Source organism: Nicotiana tabacum, chromosome 17 (assembly GCF_000715075.1).
Source record: "Nicotiana tabacum cultivar K326 chromosome 17, ASM71507v2, whole genome shotgun sequence".
In the NCBI taxonomy this organism is placed as follows: domain Eukaryota; kingdom Viridiplantae; phylum Streptophyta; class Magnoliopsida; order Solanales; family Solanaceae; genus Nicotiana; species Nicotiana tabacum.
Genome location: NC_134096.1, coordinates 94,019,102 through 94,040,878, shown reverse-complemented (window position 1 = coordinate 94,040,878; position 21,777 = coordinate 94,019,102). Strand labels below are relative to the sequence as shown.

The window sequence follows — 21,777 nt, the reverse complement described above, 5'->3', positions numbered from 1 at the left end:
CCACACTTGGCTTGTATGGCCATTGAGTAAACTTCTATGAGTCCGAACCTTTTAGCACCGGTGGTGCGCCCGAAATTTGGTCCATACGGGAATTCACTCCCCTCATAAATCGTAAGAGTTCATTCTTGAAGGGATCGTTTTCGTTATTGGATTCGGATCCGCTCCCCCAGCCCCATTGAAGCCAACTTCTCCCCTTGGGGTGTTGTTGTCGACCCTCTGCGTTGTTTGGTTTGTGGGAGTGCCGGGAGGAACCAAACCTCGTCTATTCGCGTTATTCGAAGCCGCCGACAACGCCTGCTTAAACTCCATCATAACCTTATCTTGTCGCGTGAGGTGGCCTAGAATGATCGCTTGTTGTTCTTGTAGGACCCTTACCGCATCAACAACATGTTCCTCTTCGGTATCATCGGGGGTTGCTTTCCGAACATGTTGTGAGTATCGCCTGTCGTGGATCGGCGTGGCATTGTTTCCCTCATTGTGGGTGTCACTAATTGGATCCTCGAGTTGAGGCTGGTCTCCTTAGACCTTAGGATTGTGTGCGTTGTTAACACCATTTTCTGTCATTTCTTATGATTTTTTGCTAAGATGAATAACCAAAACACGTCAGTAAAATAGATAAGGATCAACTTAATTACACGGTTGTCTAGGCCCTACAGTGGGCGCCAAACTATTTTTTCGTAAAACGGTACAGTTGAATTTATACGTGGTTTCTAGACAAGTGAATTAATTCGATCCTGAAATAATAAAATAATTTAGAAAATACATAATACTTAGCCTTGAAATGAAGATAAAATCACGAAAAATAATGATTCTGGAGCAGAGCTTCCGGGTACAACAGTGATGAAAACGAAGAACATGAAAGTAAAATTGTATAAAGTTTTTTATTAATTATAGCGTAAGGTTGCCAAGAAAGTTGTGTGCTTTACAATGATAACTGAGCTTACTATTTATAGTTGCACCTAGGGAGTAAGGTCTTAGGATCATGCCCTTCTTTAATGTAAATTATGAGGGCCATTGAAGAGGGTGTAACGGTGAGCATAAATTCTCTGTAACGGGCAGCGCACTAAATGTTGTGGAATATTCTCCATTAAATGCTACCAGGCGAAGAGTATATATTATATTTTTATGAGCGTTATTCTTTCCGGTGACAGACGGGACAAGTGCATTTTGTTTTAGCTATCCCCCATTTTAGGTTCCACGTGTCCCTCTTTTGGACGGTAACGTAGAATAGCATATTTTACCCTATACAACTATATGTCTAAATTTGTGTTTAATTTGGATGAAAAACTGGTTATGATTCCTTCAGGAGAAGATGCTGATCATTTTGAACTTTAGAGTTTTCGCTTCCAACTTAGATTAGGAGTCGTTAGATATTAAAAAAAAAATCATACGTTAGATCGTAACTTGCTGTTGAAAAATATTGTGAAGCTTGTGCAGCTTCTTTTTTTAATCAACATCGCTTTCTTCTCTCTCTATTCTCTTTTAATTTAGGAAAATATATATTTTTAGCCGCTCTCAAAAATATTAGCCGATAAAATGTATAATTTTTTTATATGTGTATTATATACATATAGTATATATATTTTATATATTTTTTGGCTAGCAAATTCAATTAATTTCGACCATATTGAGAAACTTTCATATTTTGTAATGCCCTATAAATTAAGATGATGGGCCGCAAGCCCAGTCCTCTCTTCTAACAAATGGAAGTTACAGATCCCAAAATTATTCCTAGTACTCATGGGCTACAGTAATCATAATATCATATTCCCATTATAAGTGGCTTCCTACTGAAAAACTCGTGGCTTGGCTGTTTATCTTGCAATTTATCTAGCTCAGGGTTTATTTAGGTGTTAAAGGATATATATATATATATATATATATATATATAACTCCCGCCAGTGTAAGAACCTTCGCTCTTAATTCTTTGTTTAGTTTCTAAATTCTAAATATTGCCCTGTGAATATATTCTCGTTTATTTCTAGAAACTTTTTGTTTATAATTAGCTAAACTGGAATAAATAGAAAAAGAAGAAAAACGACTATAAAGAACACTTGTTGAATAGGTATGGGACAAAATTTGATTATTGAGTCAAAACTTAGTAGTAAGACCGAAATATTTATTTCTTTACGTGCTAGAGGTACAAAACTAAAATTCTCAATTGATCCTTTCCGAAGAAAAAAGAAGTACTAATAATAATTAAATGAAAAAGATAAGGGGGAACACCACCGTCTCCTAATAAAAGCAAGTCCAGCTCCTCCAGAAAAGACATTGATTTGTCCTCTCAAATTTCATAATCTTTTTAGAATTATATATAATCAGCGCCGAATTAGTTGCCTGAAGTTGACTATTGACAAAAAAAAGAAGTGAAAGCATAAGGTTTAGGTGAAGAAAACAGAATAAACATTTCCTCCCGTGAATCATATCTGAGAAGACATTGATTTGTCCTCTCAATTTGCGTCATGACTTCATATCATAATCTTTTTTTTGAATTATTGGAATGCATATCTTTTAGAATCAATTTCTGGGCCATTTTCCCCTTTGAGCGGGCTCTGACATTTTAATGTGAAAGGATGGTTAGTGATATAACTACTAATTATAGATATTTCTCATATACTATTAATTTAATTATGAGTACAAATATTTGTAATAATTTTTAAATCTGTAGATTATGATGTCCCACTGGAGCTTGAACCAGTTAGTTTTAGAAACCAAGACACGTCGAATATGCACTTGTTTTAGTATTAATTCCCATAAAAGTTGATCCCAAGATTTAAAAATCTATAATTTCGGAATTTCGGATACGTATTTGATGAAGCGATTGTTAAAAAGAGGATCTAACACCTTGAGAAATGCTTAACAGAAAAGAAAGAAATTATTATCTGTTTTTATATTAAAGTTGAAGTCTAAGTTTTGCAATCTCTCTTGTATTATATATCTATTGCAACGTTTAGAATTTTAGATATTACTGTAATTATCAAAAGTCCTACATATTTTTGCCCTTCTACTTTCTTTTTTCCTGCACTTAGGGATCTTTACACAAATAGCCGGTCATATTAATTGTTTACTTTTTCTAGTCATATACATAGATTATACATTGATTATACACAATTATGCACATACAATACATAAATTATGCATATATTATACATTCACTGGCTATTTTTAATTTAAGTGATAGGGTGGACGGCTATTTGAGTTAATTCTTCTGTATAATATATTGACTGGCTCCTATCTTAAGAGGGAAAAAATAATTATTTGCTCTCATGACCTCGAAACTTTGAATGTATACGTTGTTTTTGGATACAAAACCTATATATACCAAATCCCCAATTTGTTCTTTAGCCAAGTCTTACCTGAAATAAACCTTGTTTGGTATCCGCGGGCATTAATCAGACATGTACCTAATAAGTTTTAAAGTTGAAACTAAAATGGAAATACAACAGGCAAATGATTGATTAATCATTACACCAACCATGCACAAACGCCTAGCCCTGAGCTTCGGTCTACACAGTGGATGTAGAGGGAAAGATATGGGTTTATCTTACCCAATAAATCTGACTTAGATCCTATATATACATGTTAAAAGAATTTACTACTAAATGAGAGGTACAAACAATTTTAATTTAAAATTCAGTAAATCAAATAAATTGTGCTAAAATTTCGAACTCAATATTATAAATTTCAAATCCTGAATTTACTAGTGCTAGACTAGGTACGTGTCTAACATGAGTTGTAATTTGTCGCTAGCTAGCTACTACCTGTTGGGATTAAAAGATTGGTGAATGAAAAATTGAGGAAAGAAAGTGGAGGGAAAATGAGCTCCCTTTTGCTTTGGAAAGAGCAAGTGTCGCTCATTGGTGGTGGAAAAAAAAGTGAATGAGAAATCACTTATCTTGGTATTAAATGGGTGGGAAAGAAAGTAAGCCTCGCGCCGTCGTCGTCGCTCAGCTCGGGCTTCGGCTATAAATATGCCTAGATCCTAGTGGGCTCGATTTATTTCGAAATTAATTTCAAATATAATTTCGACGATTCTGTTTTCTGGTTCAGAAAGTTTACTGTTTCATTATTCATTATAGTAATACAAATTGAATAACAATCTTAAGGAAATTATTTTTTATATTATAATCTGTATTCTGTTTTTGGAGATTAAAACCTGTGTGGTTTTCTACACCTTCTGAATTTTTCTATTCTGATTTGAAGATATAAAAACTTCACCGGAGTATTAAAATTCAGAAATGATTTGAAGAACATAAAAACTTCGTCGTTTTCTGTGAAACAGTATATAAAAATTTTGGTTTTTATTTATTAATCGTATTGTTTATCATTAATTATAGTACTGTTTACTATCCTATTTTTTGCCATTAATTGAACTCTTATGTTGTTCACAGTGAGAAATAGCAATTGATAATAGAAATCCTTCTGCGACTGTTGCGGCAACGACGATAGCCTTGTCAAGCCGAAGTGTTGTACCACCGGCCGAGAAACCGGAAAATTTTCTGTAGCCAACTTCAAAGGATGGTAGCAAATGGTGTTTTTCTGGCTTACCACGTTGGTATGCAGAAGTTCACCAGTGAAGACCCTCCAGTGCCTGCCGCCGACATGCCGGACAATGAGAAGTTTATGATTGTTGAGACGTGGAAACAGGTAGACTTTCTTTGCAAAGGCTACATCCTAAGTGCTTTGGAGGATGACTTGTACAATGTCTACAGTGCTATGAAAACTTCGAAAGAATTATGGGATGCACTTGAGAAGAAGTACAAGATTGAAGATACATACTTGAAAACGTTTGTGGTTGCCAAGTTTCTAGACTATAAAATGATAGATAACAAAACTGTTAGAACCCAAGTTGAAGAGTTTTAACTTATTTTTCACGACCTTATTGCTGAAGGTATGGTAGTGAATGAAATATTTCAAGTGGCTGCAATGATTGAAAAAATGCCTCATTCGTTGAGAGATTTCAAAAACTATCTTAAGCACAAGCACAAAGAAATGAAGTTGGAAGATCTCGTGATTTGTCTCAAGATTGAGGAAGACAACAAAACAGTCGAGAAGAAGTCTCATGGAAATTCAACGATTATGGGAGCTAATATCTTGAAGAGACTGCTCTAAAAAGTAAGAAGAGGAAGAGGTCTTATGGACAGACTAAGGAGCAGAACAAGAAGAAATTCAAGGGCAACTACTACAATTGTGAAAAAACTTGTCAGAAAGCCCCTGATTGTCGTCTCCCGAAAAAGATAAGAAAAAGGGACATGCCAACATAGTGGAGAAGAATGATGACATCGATGATCTGTGTGCAATTCTTTCGGAATGCAACCTAGTTGGAAATCCGAATGAGTGGTGGATTGACTCTGGAGCCACTCGACATGTTTGTGCTGTCAAAGAAACATTTACGACTTACTATACTGCTAGTCCCGAAGAAGATCTTTTCATGGGAAATACTGCAACAACCAAGATTGAGGGTTATGTGAAGATATTCATGAAGATGACTTCCAGCAAGGTGTTAACGCTCAACAACATTCTTCATGTTCCTACTATTAGGAAGAATTTAGTTTCAACTTCTTTACTTGTTAAGAATGGATTCAAATGTGTATTTGTATCTGACAAAGTTGTTGTAAGCAATAATGAAATGTATGTTGGAAAGGGCTACCTCACAGAGGGCCTTTTCAAACTCAATATAATGGTTATTGACAATATTAATAAAATATCAACTTCTTCTTATTTATTGGAGTCAAATGATTTATGGCATATTCGTTTAGGACATATCAATTACAAAACCTTGCGAAAATTAATTAAATTAGAAGTATTGCCTAAATTCGAGTGTAATAAATCAAAATGTCAAATATGTGTTGAATCTAAGTTTTTAAAACATCCTTATAAGTGTGTTGAAAGGAATTCAAATCCTTTAGACTTAATTCATACTGACATTTGTGATATGAAGTCGACACCACCTCGAGGTGGAAAAAAGTATTTTATAACTTTTATTTGCGATTGTACTCGATATTGTTATGTTTATTTGCTTAATAGTAAGGATGAAGCAATTGAAGCATTTAAGCAATACAAGAATAAAGTGGAGAATCAATTGAATAAAAAGATCAAAATGATTAGAAGCGATAGGGGTGGAAAATATAAATCTCCGTTTGTAGAAATATGTTCGAAATATAGAATTATCCATTAAACTACTGCCCCCTACACACTTCAATCCAATGGAATTACGGAAAGAAAAAACCGGACATTAAAAGAAATGATGAATTTCTTATTAATAAGTTCCGAATTACCGCAGAGTTTGTGGGGGGAGGGGGGAGATATCCTTACAGCTAACCGAATACTCAACAGAGTACCCCACAGCAAAACGCAATCTATTCCATATGAAATATGGAAAGGAATAAAACCCAACTTGAAATATTTTAAAGTGTGGGGGTGTCTAGCAAAGGTACAAGTACCTTTACCCAAGAGGGTAAAAATCGGACCAAAAACTGTGGACTGTATTTTTATTGGATATGCTACAAACAAAAAAGCATGTCGGTTTTTGGTTCATAAATCTGATAATCCCGAAATTCATGTTAATACGGTAGTTGAATCAAATAATACTGAATTATTTAAAAGCATCTATCCGTATAAAACTAAATGCAAGTCATTAAGTGAAAGACCTAAACTACCACGGGAAGAACCAAAGGAAAATACTCCAAGTGAAGAAGATCCAAGGCGTAACAAACGTCAAAGAACATATACTTCCTTTGGACCAGATTTTGTGACATTCTTGCTTGAAAATGAGCCTCAAACTTTCAAAGCAGCTATGTCATCTTCTGATTTAATATTTTGGAAAGAGGCAGTCAATAGTGAGATTCAATCAATTTTGGATAGCCATACATGGGAATTGGTTGATCTTCCTCCAGGAAATAAGCCTTTAGGTTTGAAATAGATCTTTAAACGGAAAATAAAAGTTGATGGCACCAGAGGCGGACCCAGGATTTAAGCATAACGGGGGCACCATTATCTTTAGTATCCCAATCACCTGCGATAAAGTTCGGGTGCAACTCTTTGAAATGACTATGATAATTTATCATCAAAATAAAAACATCAATATTATCAAATACCATTAACTTGATACTAATATAACAAAAGCACATTGTCCACTCATAGTTGAACTCGACGCGCTTTCATATTTTGAAAACGGTCAATAATAGTATCATTGCTTATATTTACAAATACTTCCTTCTCAAAGTAACAAACTAAACAATCATTTAAAAATGCATCACTAATACTACTACGCAATTCATCTTTGATGTACTTCATGGATGAGAATGCTCTTTCTACCGTTGCAGTTGCGACAGGTAAAATTAAAGTCAACTTCACAAGTAAATAAACAAGTGAATAAGTCTCCACAAGATTTGCCTCAACCAATGCTTTTGCCAAATCACCAATTCCTTTCAAATCAGAGAACCTAGGGTCACCATGTTCCATGTGCCATATGAAAGTGTCAAGTTGGCGACTAAGATCTCGAAGCTTCAATTTACCAAACTCATCAGGTGTGAAATATCCTTGGACTCATCAACTAATATCCCAAAATAATCTCCATCTAGGTCATCAATTATAGCTTTCACGGTCTCTTGTGCACAAGCACTCGCAATATCCTTTTGAATTTTTGGCGAAGTCATCATATCATTTTTTGGAGCATGTTTTAATATAACTCTATCTACATCTGGAAGCCTATTTCCAAGCCATTCCAAAAGCCCTATAAAAAAGCCTTTGTTTTTTGAAGATTCACTTTCATCGTGACCTCGAAAAGACAACCCAAAGTCTAAGAGAAACCTTGCAACATCGATTGAGGCATTTAAACGAATTCGATATTCACTCTTTTGTTTCTCAGATTGCTTTTCAAAAGCAGCTTGAATTGATTGAGATTGATTTGACAAGTCTAGCATTTTGTTGAAACACTTATGGTGGAGGCTATTTACTTCACCAACATGTAGACCAAGTCTTTCGGGTCCTTTATTCCAAGCCTTAAAGCCGATTTTTGTGAAAGAGTCACTTGTGCTACTATGAACGTAATCATTTTTGAATAAATAACAACATAAACAAAATGCGGCATCTTTCTTCACACTATACTCTAACCATCTAGAATGTGAATCTTTAAACCAACCTGGACTAAATTGGCGCATTTTTTTCCAAATAAAGTTTTAGAAAATTTGTGATAAACTGGTTGGCAAGGCCCTCTTTGGATGTAGTGTCTTCTCACTTCATCCCGTATTCTGGAGCTATATCTATGAATGGGTATTCTCTCTCCGGGGTCAGGATTAAGTGATTTCATATCAAACTCCTCTACAAGATGGGAAGAATTGTCTCTAAAACTAGAACTTGGTTGAGAAGAATTAAACCTCGTCAAAAATATGTCCATCTCAATTCACATCAACAAAACTTCCTACAAAGCAACAATGCCAAGCAAAACAATATTTTAATAGGGAAATCACACTCATTCTATCACGAACAAAAGCAAATATAATATTTCTAATAAGGGAATCACACCACTATATTTTATTATAAGTCATAACTCATAACTGTATTATTATTATTATTATCTTAAAGATAGAAGGAACACTTACCAATTTGTGAAAGGTATCCTTGAAATTTAAATACAGCTTGGTTTCAAATCATCCACTTCACTGAAACAATATTTCAAATAGCATTAGCAAAATATCTTCAAATACCTATGAAATTAATTTATTAAGATAAAAGAATTAACACACCAACTAAAGATTTAACATCATGTAAATGTGCACCAATCACCATAATTGTTGTCTGCTCAAACAATGAATTCAAAAACTAAAAGAACAGTAATGAATTCAAAAACTAAAAGAAGTATCCTTGAAATTCGAATACAAGTTTCTTGCAAAACTTGCAAGCATTATCTACTATATTAAAGAACTCCAGAAAATTAAGCTAATAAAAAGAGAAATTTACAGGACTACATGAGCACTTTACTCATCAATTATTTGTTCAACTTAAATGCTTGCTACTATTTGAATTTGCATTTGATGGTGTTAGTGAAAAGGGATATTTTGAATGGGGAAGAAAGTAAATCTGTTCATAAGTCATAACTCATAAACAATCTAGGTTAAAATCACAAAAATTAAAAAAATAATATTTGTAAAAAAAAGAAAAACTTACTCAACTAATCAAAGATTTGAAGAAGAGTGGGATTCGAACTTCAAAGGGATGCAAAGAAGTGAAGAACTGAAAAGAAGGTTGAAGTTGAAGGGAGGCAGAGAAGTTGAGAAGGTTTGTTTCTTGGAGAAAAAAGAGGGTTTGTTTTCGGATCTTTGAGGGGGTTAAAAAAATATTAAGCTATTTAAGTCTTAAGTTAAAAAGTAAAAATTAAATAATATGGAATGTAGGACCCCAGATTCGAACCTGGGTCCAGAGGCAAAAGAAGGCTGCTAAGCACTTCCACAAACCATCTCTTCTGTCCGGCCTTTGTGACTTAGGGGGGCGCTTTAAATATTTAAAGGGGTCCTCCCTGTATTAACAGATATATATATAATATATATACAATATTTTTGTCGAGGCCAACGGGTTCCGTTGACCCCCCCACTCCCAAACGTAGGTCCGCCCCTGGATGGCACTATTGATAAATATAAGGCAAGACTTGTTGTCAAAGGTTATAGACAAAAGGAAGTCCTTGATTACTTTGACACTTACTCGCTAGTAACGAGGATAATATCTATTAGGGTGTTAGTGGCATTGGCGGCCGTGTATGGTCTTGAAATCCATCAAATGGATGTTAAAACAACTTTCTTAAATGGAGAATTGGATGAAGAGATTTACATGGAACAACTTGAGGGTTTAGTGGTTTCGGGTAAAGAAAAGAAAATGTGCAAATTGGTTAAGTCACTTTATGGACTTAAACAAGCACCCAAACAATGGCATGCCAAATTTGACCAAACAATGTTAGCAAGTGGGTTTAAAATCAACGAGTGTGACAAATGTCTTTACATTAAAAACACTCCTGGTTATGAAGTCATTGTTTGTTTATATGTTGATAACATGTTGATAATGAGGAAAAATATTGCAGATATAAATGCTACAAAACGCATGTTCGCTAGCAAATTCGACATGAAAAACTTAGGAGTTGCTGATGTGATCTTAGGAATTAGAATTCACAAGACTCCACAAGGTCTAGCATTATCACATTCTCACTGCATTGAAAAAGTACTTGACAAGTTCAAGTATTTGGATTTCAAGATTGCCAACACTCCAATTGACATGAATTATGCACTTCAAAAGAATAAAAGTGAAAGTGATTCACAACTGGACTATGCCAGAGTATTTGGAAGTTTGATGTATATCATGAATTGTACGCGACCAGATATATCATGTGCTATTAGCAAACTGAGTTGGTTTACAAGTAATCCCAATCAAATACATTGAATGGCAATGAAACGAGTTTTGGGGTATTTGAAACATACCCAAAATTATGCTTTGCATTATAACAAGTATTGATCGAGGGATATAGTGAGGCAAACTGGATCACCGGATCATCTGAAGTTAAATCCACGAGTGGATATGTTTTCACAATTGGGGGTGGAGCAGTGTCTTTAAAATCATCCAAATAAACGTGCATCGCCTAATCTACATTGGAATCTGAATTCATAGCTTTAGACAAGGCCGATGAAGAAGCTGAATGACTCCGGAATTTCTTGGAAGATATTCCATTTCGGCCCAAATCTTTGGCACCTATATGTATACATTGTGATAGTCAAACGGCACAGGCAGGGCAGGGAGCGTTATGTATAACGGAAAATCTTGTCATATTTGACGGAGACACAATACCGTTAGACAACTACTCTCTAGTGGTGTTATCACGATTGACTACGTAAAGTCAAGAGATAACGTGTCAGATCGACATACAAAAGGCCTATCTAGAGAGGCAGTTAAAAGATCATCGAAGAGAATGGGATTAAGGCCTACGACAAGTCATCATGGCTGTAACGAACCGACCGATTATTTTATTTTCTAAAACCATGTTCCCCTAAATAAAACTTTACGTACGTGCTTTTACTGTTTCATGACTTGTGGGGATGGTTAGTTCGGGATTTGGAAAGGTTCGGGTTAAAATCGGAACACTTAGTTCCTTAAGGTTATTTTAAAAGGCCAAGTTTGACTTCGGTCAATATTTTTAGTAAACGATCTCGGAATCGGGATTTAGAGATTCCAATAGGTTTGTATGAGGATTTCGGACTTGGGCATATGTTCGGATCGGATTTTGGATGACCCAGGAGCATTTCGGCTCCTAATAGTGAAAGTTGGTTCTTGAAGGTTTTAAAAAAAAATTAAATTTGGTTTGGAGCGGATTTTGGTGTTATCGAGGTCCAAATGGAATTTTGAGACTGGGAATAGTTCTGTAATGTTATTTAAGACTTGCACGCAAAATTTGGTATTATTCCGAGTAGATTAAGTACGTTTCGGCGCATTGAAAGTAAACTAAAGAACTTGAAGTTCTTAAGTTTGATTCAATTGATTTTGGGGTGCGATTCTTAGTTCTGTTGTTGATTTTCGCATTTCGAGAGTTCGACCAAGTCTGTATCATGTTTTCAGACTTGTTGGTGCCTTTGGATGGGGTCCTGAAGGGCTCAGGTGAGTTTCGGACCCCTCGGAGCTAAGTGTGAAAAACCAGAAAGTTCCAGTTCTGGTTTCCTTCTTCGCGAACGCGGAAGGACTCTCGCGTTCGCGTAGAACGAATTAGGGGCTGGGGAATTTTGTGCTACGCGTTCGCGATTGCTTGTCTATGTTCATAAAGGTCTGGGACCTGTGACCTTCACGTTCGCGTGAGGCGACTCGCGTTCGCGTTCGCGATGAGTTGTCTTAGGGGCTTGAACCGTTTGCTTTCACATTCGCGATAAAGGCGGGCAACTGGGCAGTAAGTTTAAAATCGGGACTTAGGCATTTTTGGGGCCATTTATTTCACTCTTGGGCGATTAGAGATCATTTAAGGAGGGGATTTCAACCTAGCCTTGTGAGGTAAGTGATTTCTACTTAATGTGAGTTTAATACATAGACTATGGGTAGATATTTACATAAAAATATGGTAGAAATCATGGGTTTAGATGAAAAACCTAGGGTTTGATAAATAAAAAAATAGGATTTTACCACGAAAATGGTTATAGAACTTAGTAAAAATCATATGTTTATGTTCCTAAGGCTATGGATAACAACTTTCTTCAAAGATTTCCGAAATCCGGGCGTGTGGGCCCGAGGGTAAATTTTGGGAATCTTGCAATTTGTGTTAGGTAATCACTTTAATAGTGGAGATACTAATTTTGAGCATAGATTGATCGATTGATGTAATGTTTGACTAGTTCCAAGTCGTTTGGCATCAAATTTGGAGGTTTTAGCGCATTCTTTAATTTGGAAGTAGGTTTCGAGACAAGGTAAGTCTCTTTTCTAAACTTGTAAGAGGGAACATACCACATAAGTGAACTTAATTAATATGTGTTATTATTTGTGGGGGGCTACGTACGCACGAAGTGACGAGAGTCCGTACGTAGCTACTATTCTTGTTTATGTCCGGGTAGTTTTAGGTTTACACCATGCTTGTGGAGACCGTTATTTGGTTATCTTTGTTAATTGTACCACATTGAACTAGGTTGAGGATTTTTAAGGATTTGAAGGCTTCAAGTTAAATTGTCTTTATTTTTTAAAAAAGGAAAAAGAATCAAGAAAGGGTTATGATTTATTGATAAATTTATATTTGACCGCGTCACATGTATGATTCGCGAGCGGGGTAATAGATGCATCTATGGTTCACACCGTTCGACCCTCGGCAGTGCACAGTTTATATTTATGTTGGATCGGGCCGAACGTCCTCGGTGGTATTCGTGTGTGATAGTAAAACTGGAAGTTCCTTTCATAATTGGTATTAATTCGTTGTTTGTGTGATCCTATGTTTTAAAGGAAGGAAGTGATTTAAGTTCTTAAATATGGTGAAGACTTATTCAATTATTTCTTGTTCTGAGTCTTATTGATGTATATCATGCTTAATTAGAATCTCATATTGTCATGTTATTGGCCCTAGTAAGTGTCGGAGTCAACCCCTCGTCACTACTTCTTCGGGGTTAGACTAGATACTTACTGGGTACATATTATTTATGTACTCTCGCTACACTTCTGTATTTAATTGTACAGGACCTGAGGCAGGTGCATCTGGTTACCAGTCTGGCACGTAGATTTGATCCCTTTCTCGAGATGTCACGGTGAGCTGCCTTCCGAGCCGTTCTGCAGCAGCTGGAGTCTCTCTTATGCTTTATTTTTTTCTGTCTATTTCCTTTTAGACAGTTGGCTAGTATTCTTTTGTATATTCTACTAGATTGCCCACATACTTGTGACACCAGGTCTTGGCATACACATTAGTAGACTTATGATTTTGTTATTATTTACATGATTACGGTTTGTACTCGTTGCTTCCGTTTAATTTTGTCACATTGATAAATTTCTAAGTATTTTTAACAAATGTAGAAATGTTACCCACTTAAGTATGTTTACCCGAACAGGAAATCACTAGTTGATGAGTGTTGGCTTGCCTAACAATGGTGTTGGATGCCATCACGACCTATAATGGAATTGGGTCATGACAATGGCGGTAACTCTACCTAGCAGACTGGAGATCTCAAGATCTAGGTTTAAAGAGATCAAATAAAGTTACGAATGACGGTTCAACATTGTCAAATAACTCAACCTATTCTCGTGATGAAGACAATGTTGAGAAATCAGAGTAAAGCATTAAGGCTTTTTGATGAGTCAATAAAGCTTAAAACTTTTTAATGATTTGCTAAGTCTAGAAGGAAATGACCTAATGTGTCTATAGGATTACACGTTTAGAAATCACCTATGTGAGTGTGAAGTTTAAGCCGCTTCAAGGGGAATGAAAGTAAAGACCCATTCTCTAAACACTCATGAAACCAGGCGGTGTTCATGGCTAAAACGAACACAACCGTGAGAACCATAGATGATTAAGGGTTGATTGTGTGACTTATGTTGTCTAGGTATACAAAAAAGCTCGGCGGTTCAAAGATATCAAATCTACCGATTGACCGAGTATATCTGATATAAGTTCACTACGGAAAGTTCAAAGGGAAACCTACTTATCCAGATGCAATTAATCCTTGCATGTAAATCACACACTCGTCTGTGCATTCCTTTGTCTTATAGCCATTTCCCATTCATGTGGGGGATTATTGGGATTAAAAGATTGGTGAATGGGAAATGGAGGGAAGAAAGTGGAGGGAAAATGAGCTCCCTTTTGCTTTGGAAAGAGCAAGTGTCCCTCATTGGTGGTGGAAAGAAAAGTAAATGTGCTTATATTGAGAAAGAATTTCTCTTGGTGTTAAATGGGTTGGAAAAAAGTAAGTCTCGTATTGCCGTCGTCGTCACTCGCTCGGCTTCGGCTTCGGATTTGGTCAAAGATTGATTGATTAATTATTTTGGACAAAATTTCTTTCAATTATTTAATTAATTAATTAACGAAAATTCAACCCGGAATAACCCAGGACTCGCGACGCGACCCGGTACGTTTCTTTCCCAAATTATTTTAAATCATTTTTCCCAAAATATTTCAAACGAGAAATGTTCCCACTTGTTCCAACAGCCATGGTTGTTTCTGAAAGGTGGCAAACCTTTTCAGAAATAGTGCCAGAAAATGGCTATAAATATGCCTTGATCCCATAATCTTTCCTTACGAAAATTTTATGTTCTTTTTCTTCTTCTTCTTCTGCACAAAATTTTTCAGTGTGTTTTACAACCATTGAATGGTTCGAAGTTCATCAGAGTTTTTGGTACCAATACACTGGTAAGTTAAATCGTTCTATCCTGGGAGGATAATATTTCAGCACCTCGAGTACTTGAGGGAGATTTTCTTAAGGACATACTGTGTATTCAGTGGGCTCGATTTATTCGGAAATTAGTTTCAAATATTATTTCAATATTATGTTGTTGCTAACATTCTATTTCTATTTTCTAGTTTAAAAAGTTTATTGTTTCATTATTTATTATAGCAATACAGATCCAATAACACTGCCTAAGGGCTAAGCTTCACTTAGGTCCAACGCCGAAAAACTGGAATGGTAAAGCTTGTCGGTATTCAATTATTCTAAAGGAAAGACAAATTCATGAGTATGTACATAGGTCTGCTATAATAATCTCACTGAACTAATTTGGCTTTTAGCCAGCATTTTAATACTAATAATCAACACACAGCTTACTATAAATATATTATCTATATAAAAACTTGTCCAAAGATGGGAGTATGTAGTTTAAGTCTTTTGTCTTCTATTTTGCCAGAGCTTTGTCTTCAATATTCAAGTGTATTAACTTGGACTAGAATTAAGTCGTGTACATGCTTTGGATTTGGAAAGGAAGGTGTGGGCCCATGGGCTTACCACCCACCCTGCAGGAGGTTGCACCATCAATATATTGTACTATGGTTATATGACAAAAACAAAGGATATTGGAAGATATGATAGAGAATGTAACCAAATGATTAAAATTGTCTGAATATAATTTGTGAGGACCCATATATTATTATAATTTCCAAGGTGACCGTGACGGACTAATTATAATTCCACTGAACTACTTTTGTCATTTCACTTTAATCTAATACTACTTAATGACGTTAATTAATTCTGGTAGCTGGAAACTATATGAGAAATAATATCATACAAAGAAGTCCCAGTTAATTGACTTATACAGAGACAGCAAATGATGAAAAGGTAGATATCATCATAATTCAGAACCAAAAGTTAGTACTACAATTATTTATTGAGTTTGAAATATGTTGGATGGATCAAATTATCGCATATAGTACATTGCACAGTAGTAAATGCATAATAATCAGTATCCTTTGTACCACTTATTACTTTCAATCATTCCCTCAATCTCAGGGAAATATACTTATGAAGAAAATTGGTCTCGTCTTCTTAAATTGTAGGAAAAAGAGCATCAATGTAAGTAGAACAGACAACAAATATAAAACAATTGAAAAAAGTTCTCATTGAAATTACACCTTTCTGGTATGCAACATTATAAAGTTAGTATTATTGAAATTCCTTGTTGAATTAATATATCCAGTGCCATATGTAGTATTTGATTAACAGGTTCAACAGAACTTAATATTTATTATACGAAATATATGCGTGTATGTAAAAAATACCAAAAAATTTAAGTTTTACTAAATAGAACATAAAGTTAAACTTGTCAAATTTAAATTTTAAAACCAAGATAAAAGGTAAAACACTCATTTGGTGGAAGTATAGATGTCTGATGCTTATGAATAGACAGATTTTTTTGATTGGTTTCTATGACCACTTCTTGAAACAAGAACCTTAATTTTTTTCAATTTACGCCCTTTATCTCAAGTTAATTTTATGTGTTAGTTGCTCGTAAAATGTAAAGGATGGAAATTGGTTTAGTTCCTACGAAACCAAAAGTATTATACTTTTATCTTGGGAATGAACACCCAAAGATAGAAATAAAGAAACACAGAACAATAAGATAAACCAGATATTGCCAGCTCTTTTAGAGGATGACACATTTTAAATCTAGTTATTTAAAAGTTTATAGGTAAATCCAGTTTTGACTTCCGATGCACATTTGATGCATGTGTAACTACAAGGTATGGCATGTGATTTCTAATTAAAATAATATTTGAAAGAAATTTTATTTATATCTTTTGGAAATACTAATCAAAACAGAGAAAGAATTTAATAAAAACAAAGACAGATTAAACAATGTAAGCTTGATCTTAGTATTGTGTGGTAGCACAATGGTAAATTCTATTTCAAGAAGAAAGGACAATGCAATTTGTGTCCAGCTAAAATTCTCCAAACTTAATGTAATGAAGTTAAGAGAACATTCTAATCTAATCAGACATGCTAAATTTAAAGTAAAACGTGTTTTTGAAAAGAAAACAAAATAACTACTCTTTTTAATAAAACCATAAAATTATGGACCAACTGAAAAAATAATTCTTTGAAAATAAAAAACATAAAAAAAAAACAAAAAAAAAACGAAGAAGCAGAACAAGCCCCCTTTACAATTAACGACACACCATAGCGCAAATTGATTACATTATGGATTGGTCCCTCTCCTTCCACCGTGGACTCGATGGGACCACTTATCTGATGCCACGTAATAAGCAGCTTGACACGTGGGAAGATGTGAAAGGAATAAATGTACTTCCCCTTCAATGGTTGCTCCATGTGATTATCTTCTTGGGAATTTTTGTGCCAATATATATTTTTCCGGGTCATCTAAAATATAATTATATGTGCCTTTTATAAACATGGATAGGTAATAAAGAATAAAGTCTAATTACTATACACTGATAGTGCAAAAACTAATGTAATGGTTTAACTTATTATAGCAATTTATTGGAAACTCCATTTCGACATAAAATTGCACTATTTATATAAGGTTAAGTCTTTGTTTATGTATATATATATATATATATATATATATATATATATATATATATATATATATATATATATATATATATATATATATATATATGAAGGGTAGTTGGAGTCATGATTTGAAATTTAAGAGTTCTGAACTTGCCGTCGAATTCATAGTACGTTTTAGTTACTGGATTAACAACTAAATATTTATACAGATGAAGAGTATTTCCTAATATATACGTAAATATTTATATATATTTTTAAATACAAATATAAAGTCCAAGCAAAAGAGGAGTTTTTGACTATTCGGGGTGAAGTCGTTGGAGTTGAAAAGCCGTTAATGGCGCCATGTATGACAAAGTCACAGCGAAGCACAAACTGGAAAACTCATAAATTAGAAATTAGAAATTAGAAATAATAATAAATTTAAAAACGATCAAAAAGAATTGGGCGGTTGAAAGGAAAGGGGAAAATGGTTGGCAGATGATAAGTCATCTTCATTCTTCAACATTCCAACCTCTATTGCCTTAACATTTATTTATTTCCGTTTTCATTTACATTTTTCTGCCTTCTCAATTATCTTAACTCCCATCTCAAGTTTCTCAAAATCACCAACTTTCATTAACCCTATAGATTTATATCACAACACAATTACGTTAGTATATAACATCCTTATAATTTGTTGTCTCTCTAGTTTCTCTCTGCATTTGTCTCTGAACCCAAACTAAGGTACGCGGTTTTTTTCCTGTTTCATTGCCTTGAATATGCCTTTTTATTTTCAAATCATTTTTTTTTATATTCAATTCCAACTTCTATTCCATGCTTACGCCTTTATTTTATATAAATAAATGTTATTCCGTATTATATTCGAATTAAAAGCCATCTTCAATGGTGTATTTTTGCTTCATTCTCTCTTTTGTTTGATTTTTTTTTTTCATTGTGTGATCAAATATAATCTCTTTCTCTGTTCCTGTTGTATCCTCTTGTGTTTTCATGAATGAGTGATCAGGAAAAATTTCACAATTTCATGGTGAGTATTAAGGATTGTAGATATGATCTCGAGAATTCCCAAGTGCATTGAACATTCTTACGTTTGAAACAGGGAAAGGAGTAATTAATTAACAAGTAGGAGCAGAGTTATTTAATTTTATAATAAATTAAACTCCCTATTTAAATACTGTTTCATTGAGGAAATGAAGTACCCACTTTGAAGTATTATTTAATTCTTGGTTTGCTGTTTAAACTTTAGAGTCAAGGTTTCTTCATGATTCATTCCTCACACTAACTTAAGATTGTATAGGATGTTCTATTAAAAAAAAAAAAAATCATACTTCCCTTCTGTTTTTGTCTGTAGAAGGAACAGCTGTTACTATGATTATCTAAGTTATTCTGTTACTTAACAAAATTCAACTTCCCTTCTGTTTTTTGTCTGTAGAAGGAACAGGTGTTTCTAATGCCGGAATTTGTCATGGATGGATCAATTCTAGATGACAATCATAAAGAACCAAATGGTCATTTTATACATCACAGAGAATTTTTTTATCAGGGTTCTCCTAGAAGTCCGTTGAGTACGCACAGTCGCGAAACTGATTCAATTGATTTGGATATGAATGGGGCTGTTGACACTTCAATTGAGCAACTATACAATAATGTGTATGAAATGCAAAGCTCTGATTATTCACCTTCGAGACGAAGCTTTCTATCTTATGGTGAGGAATCAAGAATTGACTCTGAGTTAAGGTATCTTGCAGGGGTAGATTTTGGTGAATTGGAGAATAAGAAAGAGGTTTCTGAGGAAGACAAAGGACAAAATGATGAGAAATTTGGAAAGATTAATAAAATATTTCCTGCAAGTCCTAAGCCTGTTTGGTCTGCTAAGGGAAAGAAGTTTTCTCCATTGCAAAATGATTCTCAAATATCTAGCAAGCCACCAAGATCAAGGAGCAAGTCTTTTAATGAAAAGCCTTCTCCTAAAAAGTTGGCAAATTCGAAAAAGCTGAATGTAGCATCGCCTTTAGCAGGAGCGAACTTTCAGAATGGAACTGAGGATCCGTCCAAGGCAGGATACTTAGGACCATATCTACTTAAACAAGCAAGGGACATGATTTCAACCGGGGACAATCTTCAAAAAGCTCTTGAACTAGCCCTTCGAGCTATGAAATCATTTGAGAGTTCTTCAAAGGGAAAGAGCAGTTTAGAGTTTGTTATGTGTTTGCACGTTGTAGCAGCTTTAAACTGTCGATTAGGGAAGTACAGTGAGGCAATTCCGCTTTTGGAGCGATCAATTGAAGTTCCCGACTTGGATGTGGGACAAAATCATGCACTTGCAAAATTTGCAGGGTGCATGCAATTAGGTGATACATATGCAATGCTCGGACAGATAGAGAATTCGATACTGTGTTATACTGCTGGCCTGGAAATTCAAAGACAAGTTCTCGGAGAGAAAGACACAAGATTTGGTGAGACTTGTAGGTATGTAGCTGAAGCCCATGTTCAAGCTATGCAATTTAATGAGGCTGAAAAACTGTGTCAAATGGCTCTTGATATTCATAAGGAGAATAATTCTTCTGCCTCTCCTGAAGAAGCTGCTGACCGGAGACTATTGGGACTTATCTACGATTCGAAGGGAGATTACGAGTCTGCTCTTGAGCATTATGTTTTAGCAAGCATGGCAATGGCAGCCAATGGACAGGAAGCTGATGTAGCTTCACTCGACTGCAACATTGGCGATGCATATTTATCTATGGCACGATATGATGAGGCTATTTGTGCTTACCAAAAAGCTCTTACTATGTTCAAGTCTACCAAAGGAGAGAACCATCCCTTAATTGCTTCTGTCTATGTACGTTTGGCTGATTTGTACAATAAGATAGGAAAATTCAGGGAATCCAAATCATACTGTGAAAATGCACTTCGAATTTATACTAAGGCCGTCCCTGGAAGCTCTCCAGAAGAGATTGCAAGCGGCCTTGTTGATGTATCTGTGATCTATGAATCAATGAACGAACCTGATCAGGCGCTCAAGTTACTTCAGAAGGCGATAAAAGTATATGGAAATGCACCAGGACAACAGAGCATTATCGCGGGAATTGAAGCTCAGATTGGGGTCTTGTACTATATTCTGGGGAAATATATGGATTCTTATGATTCCCTGAAAAATGCAGTATCAAAATTCAGGGATATTGGGGAGAAGAAGTCTGCAATTTTCGGTATTGCTTTAAACCAAATGGGACTTGCCTGTGTACAACTTTATGCAATTAACGAGGCTGCGGACTTATTTGAAGAAGCAAGGATAATCTTAGAGACTGAATGTGGACCGTATCATGCAGATACATTGGGGATCTATAGCAATCTTGCTGGCACTTATGATGCAATGGGCAGGTAATTTGATATTTTTTTCTTACAACATCATAATTGTGCCTCAAATCCGAGCAAGCTAGGGTCAATTATATGAATCATCACTGATCATGTTGTTCCATCTAAGTTTATCTCAGTCCAATATTATAGTGTTTGTATTTTTTCTTCGTCGGAAAATATAACTTGTCATTAATTTTTTGCAGGACGGATGATGCAATTGAGATATTAGAATTTGTGGTTGGAATGAGGGAGGAGAAATTGGGGACAGCAAATCCTGATGTGGATGATGAGAAAAGGAGACTAACTGAGTTATTAAAAGAATCAGGAAAAGTGAGGAGCAGAAAATCCAAATCCCTGGAAACACTTCTTGGTACCATGTCTCATATTTTACTTAAGAATCAAGAGATCAATGTACTAGAAAGATGAAATAACAGGTCTTTGTGGTCACCTTGGGCATTCTTTTTGTATATTTGGGTAAGACAAATTAGGAAAATAAAATTGCCTTAGCTGGGCAAAGAGGGAATAGAGATCCTCAACTTGTGGTATACGATTTGGAGTAGAAATTATGTAAAGTTTTCACTTTTCGTTGTCAGATTTGATAAAGTTTCTTTATCAATTTGTTCTTCTGTGTATCTTGAATGTTAATATAAATGGTAGACTAGTTTTCAATTTCTTTGTTAGGAGTCGTTTCTTTATCAATTTCTTCTGTGTGTATCTTGAATGTTAATAGAATAATGGTAGACTATAGTTTTCAATTTTCCTTGTCAAAGTTAGTTTCTTTATCAAGTTGTTCTTTGTGTATCTTGAATGCTAATAGAGTAATGGTAGACTTTCGCAATCCTTCTGTTGTTACATCAAGCTGTTTATTAGTTTTAAGAAACTTGCAAGGCAAACCAGTTTATGCTTTAAGTAACTAAATGACTTTCTAGCAAGTCATTTTCATCTAATTTAGGACGGTGAATTTTACCAG

At 35.0% G+C, this 21,777-nt stretch overlaps 3 protein-coding genes across 3 annotated transcripts; 1 reads left to right on the top strand and 2 right to left on the bottom strand.

The window, feature by feature from the left end:
• Positions 1 to 7,137: 7,137 nt before the first annotated feature.
• On the bottom strand, positions 7,138 to 7,464 carry LOC142171979 (uncharacterized). The gene has a single exon (XM_075235718.1). It carries the CDS (start codon positions 7,462 to 7,464, stop codon positions 7,138 to 7,140), a length of 327 nt encoding a protein of 108 aa, XP_075091819.1.
• Positions 7,465 to 7,508: 44 nt separating this feature from the next.
• LOC142171978 (uncharacterized) lies at positions 7,509 to 8,162 on the bottom strand. Its single transcript, XM_075235717.1, has one exon. The coding sequence runs from the start codon at positions 8,160 to 8,162 to the stop codon at positions 7,509 to 7,511; it is 654 nt and encodes a 217-aa protein (XP_075091818.1).
• Positions 8,163 to 17,910: 9,748 nt separating this feature from the next.
• On the top strand, positions 17,911 to 21,476 carry LOC107822688 (protein KINESIN LIGHT CHAIN-RELATED 2). Its single transcript, XM_016649247.2, has 3 exons — positions 17,911 to 18,179; positions 18,886 to 20,831; positions 21,011 to 21,476. The coding sequence occupies exons 2-3, from the start codon at positions 18,904 to 18,906 to the stop codon at positions 21,231 to 21,233; spliced, it is 2,151 nt and encodes a 716-aa protein (XP_016504733.1). The 5' UTR covers positions 17,911 to 18,179; positions 18,886 to 18,903; the 3' UTR covers positions 21,234 to 21,476.
• The last annotated feature ends 301 nt before the right edge of the window (positions 21,477 to 21,777 follow it).

What these genes read in the sequence shown, in the direction of transcription:
- LOC142171979 (XM_075235718.1), bottom strand. Translation starts at nt 7,464, where the DNA reads ATGGAACATGGTGACCCTAGGTTCTCTGATTTGAAAGGAATTGGTGAT.
- LOC107822688 (XM_016649247.2), top strand. Translation starts at nt 18,904, where the DNA reads ATGCCGGAATTTGTCATGGATGGATCAATTCTAGATGACAATCATAAA. An exon ending in ACTTATGATGCAATGGGCAG is followed by an intron (nt 20,832 to 21,010) that starts GTAATTTGATAT and finishes AATTTTTTGCAG; the next exon opens with GACGGATGATGCAATTGAGA.
- LOC142171978 (XM_075235717.1), bottom strand. Translation starts at nt 8,162, where the DNA reads ATGCGCCAATTTAGTCCAGGTTGGTTTAAAGATTCACATTCTAGATGG.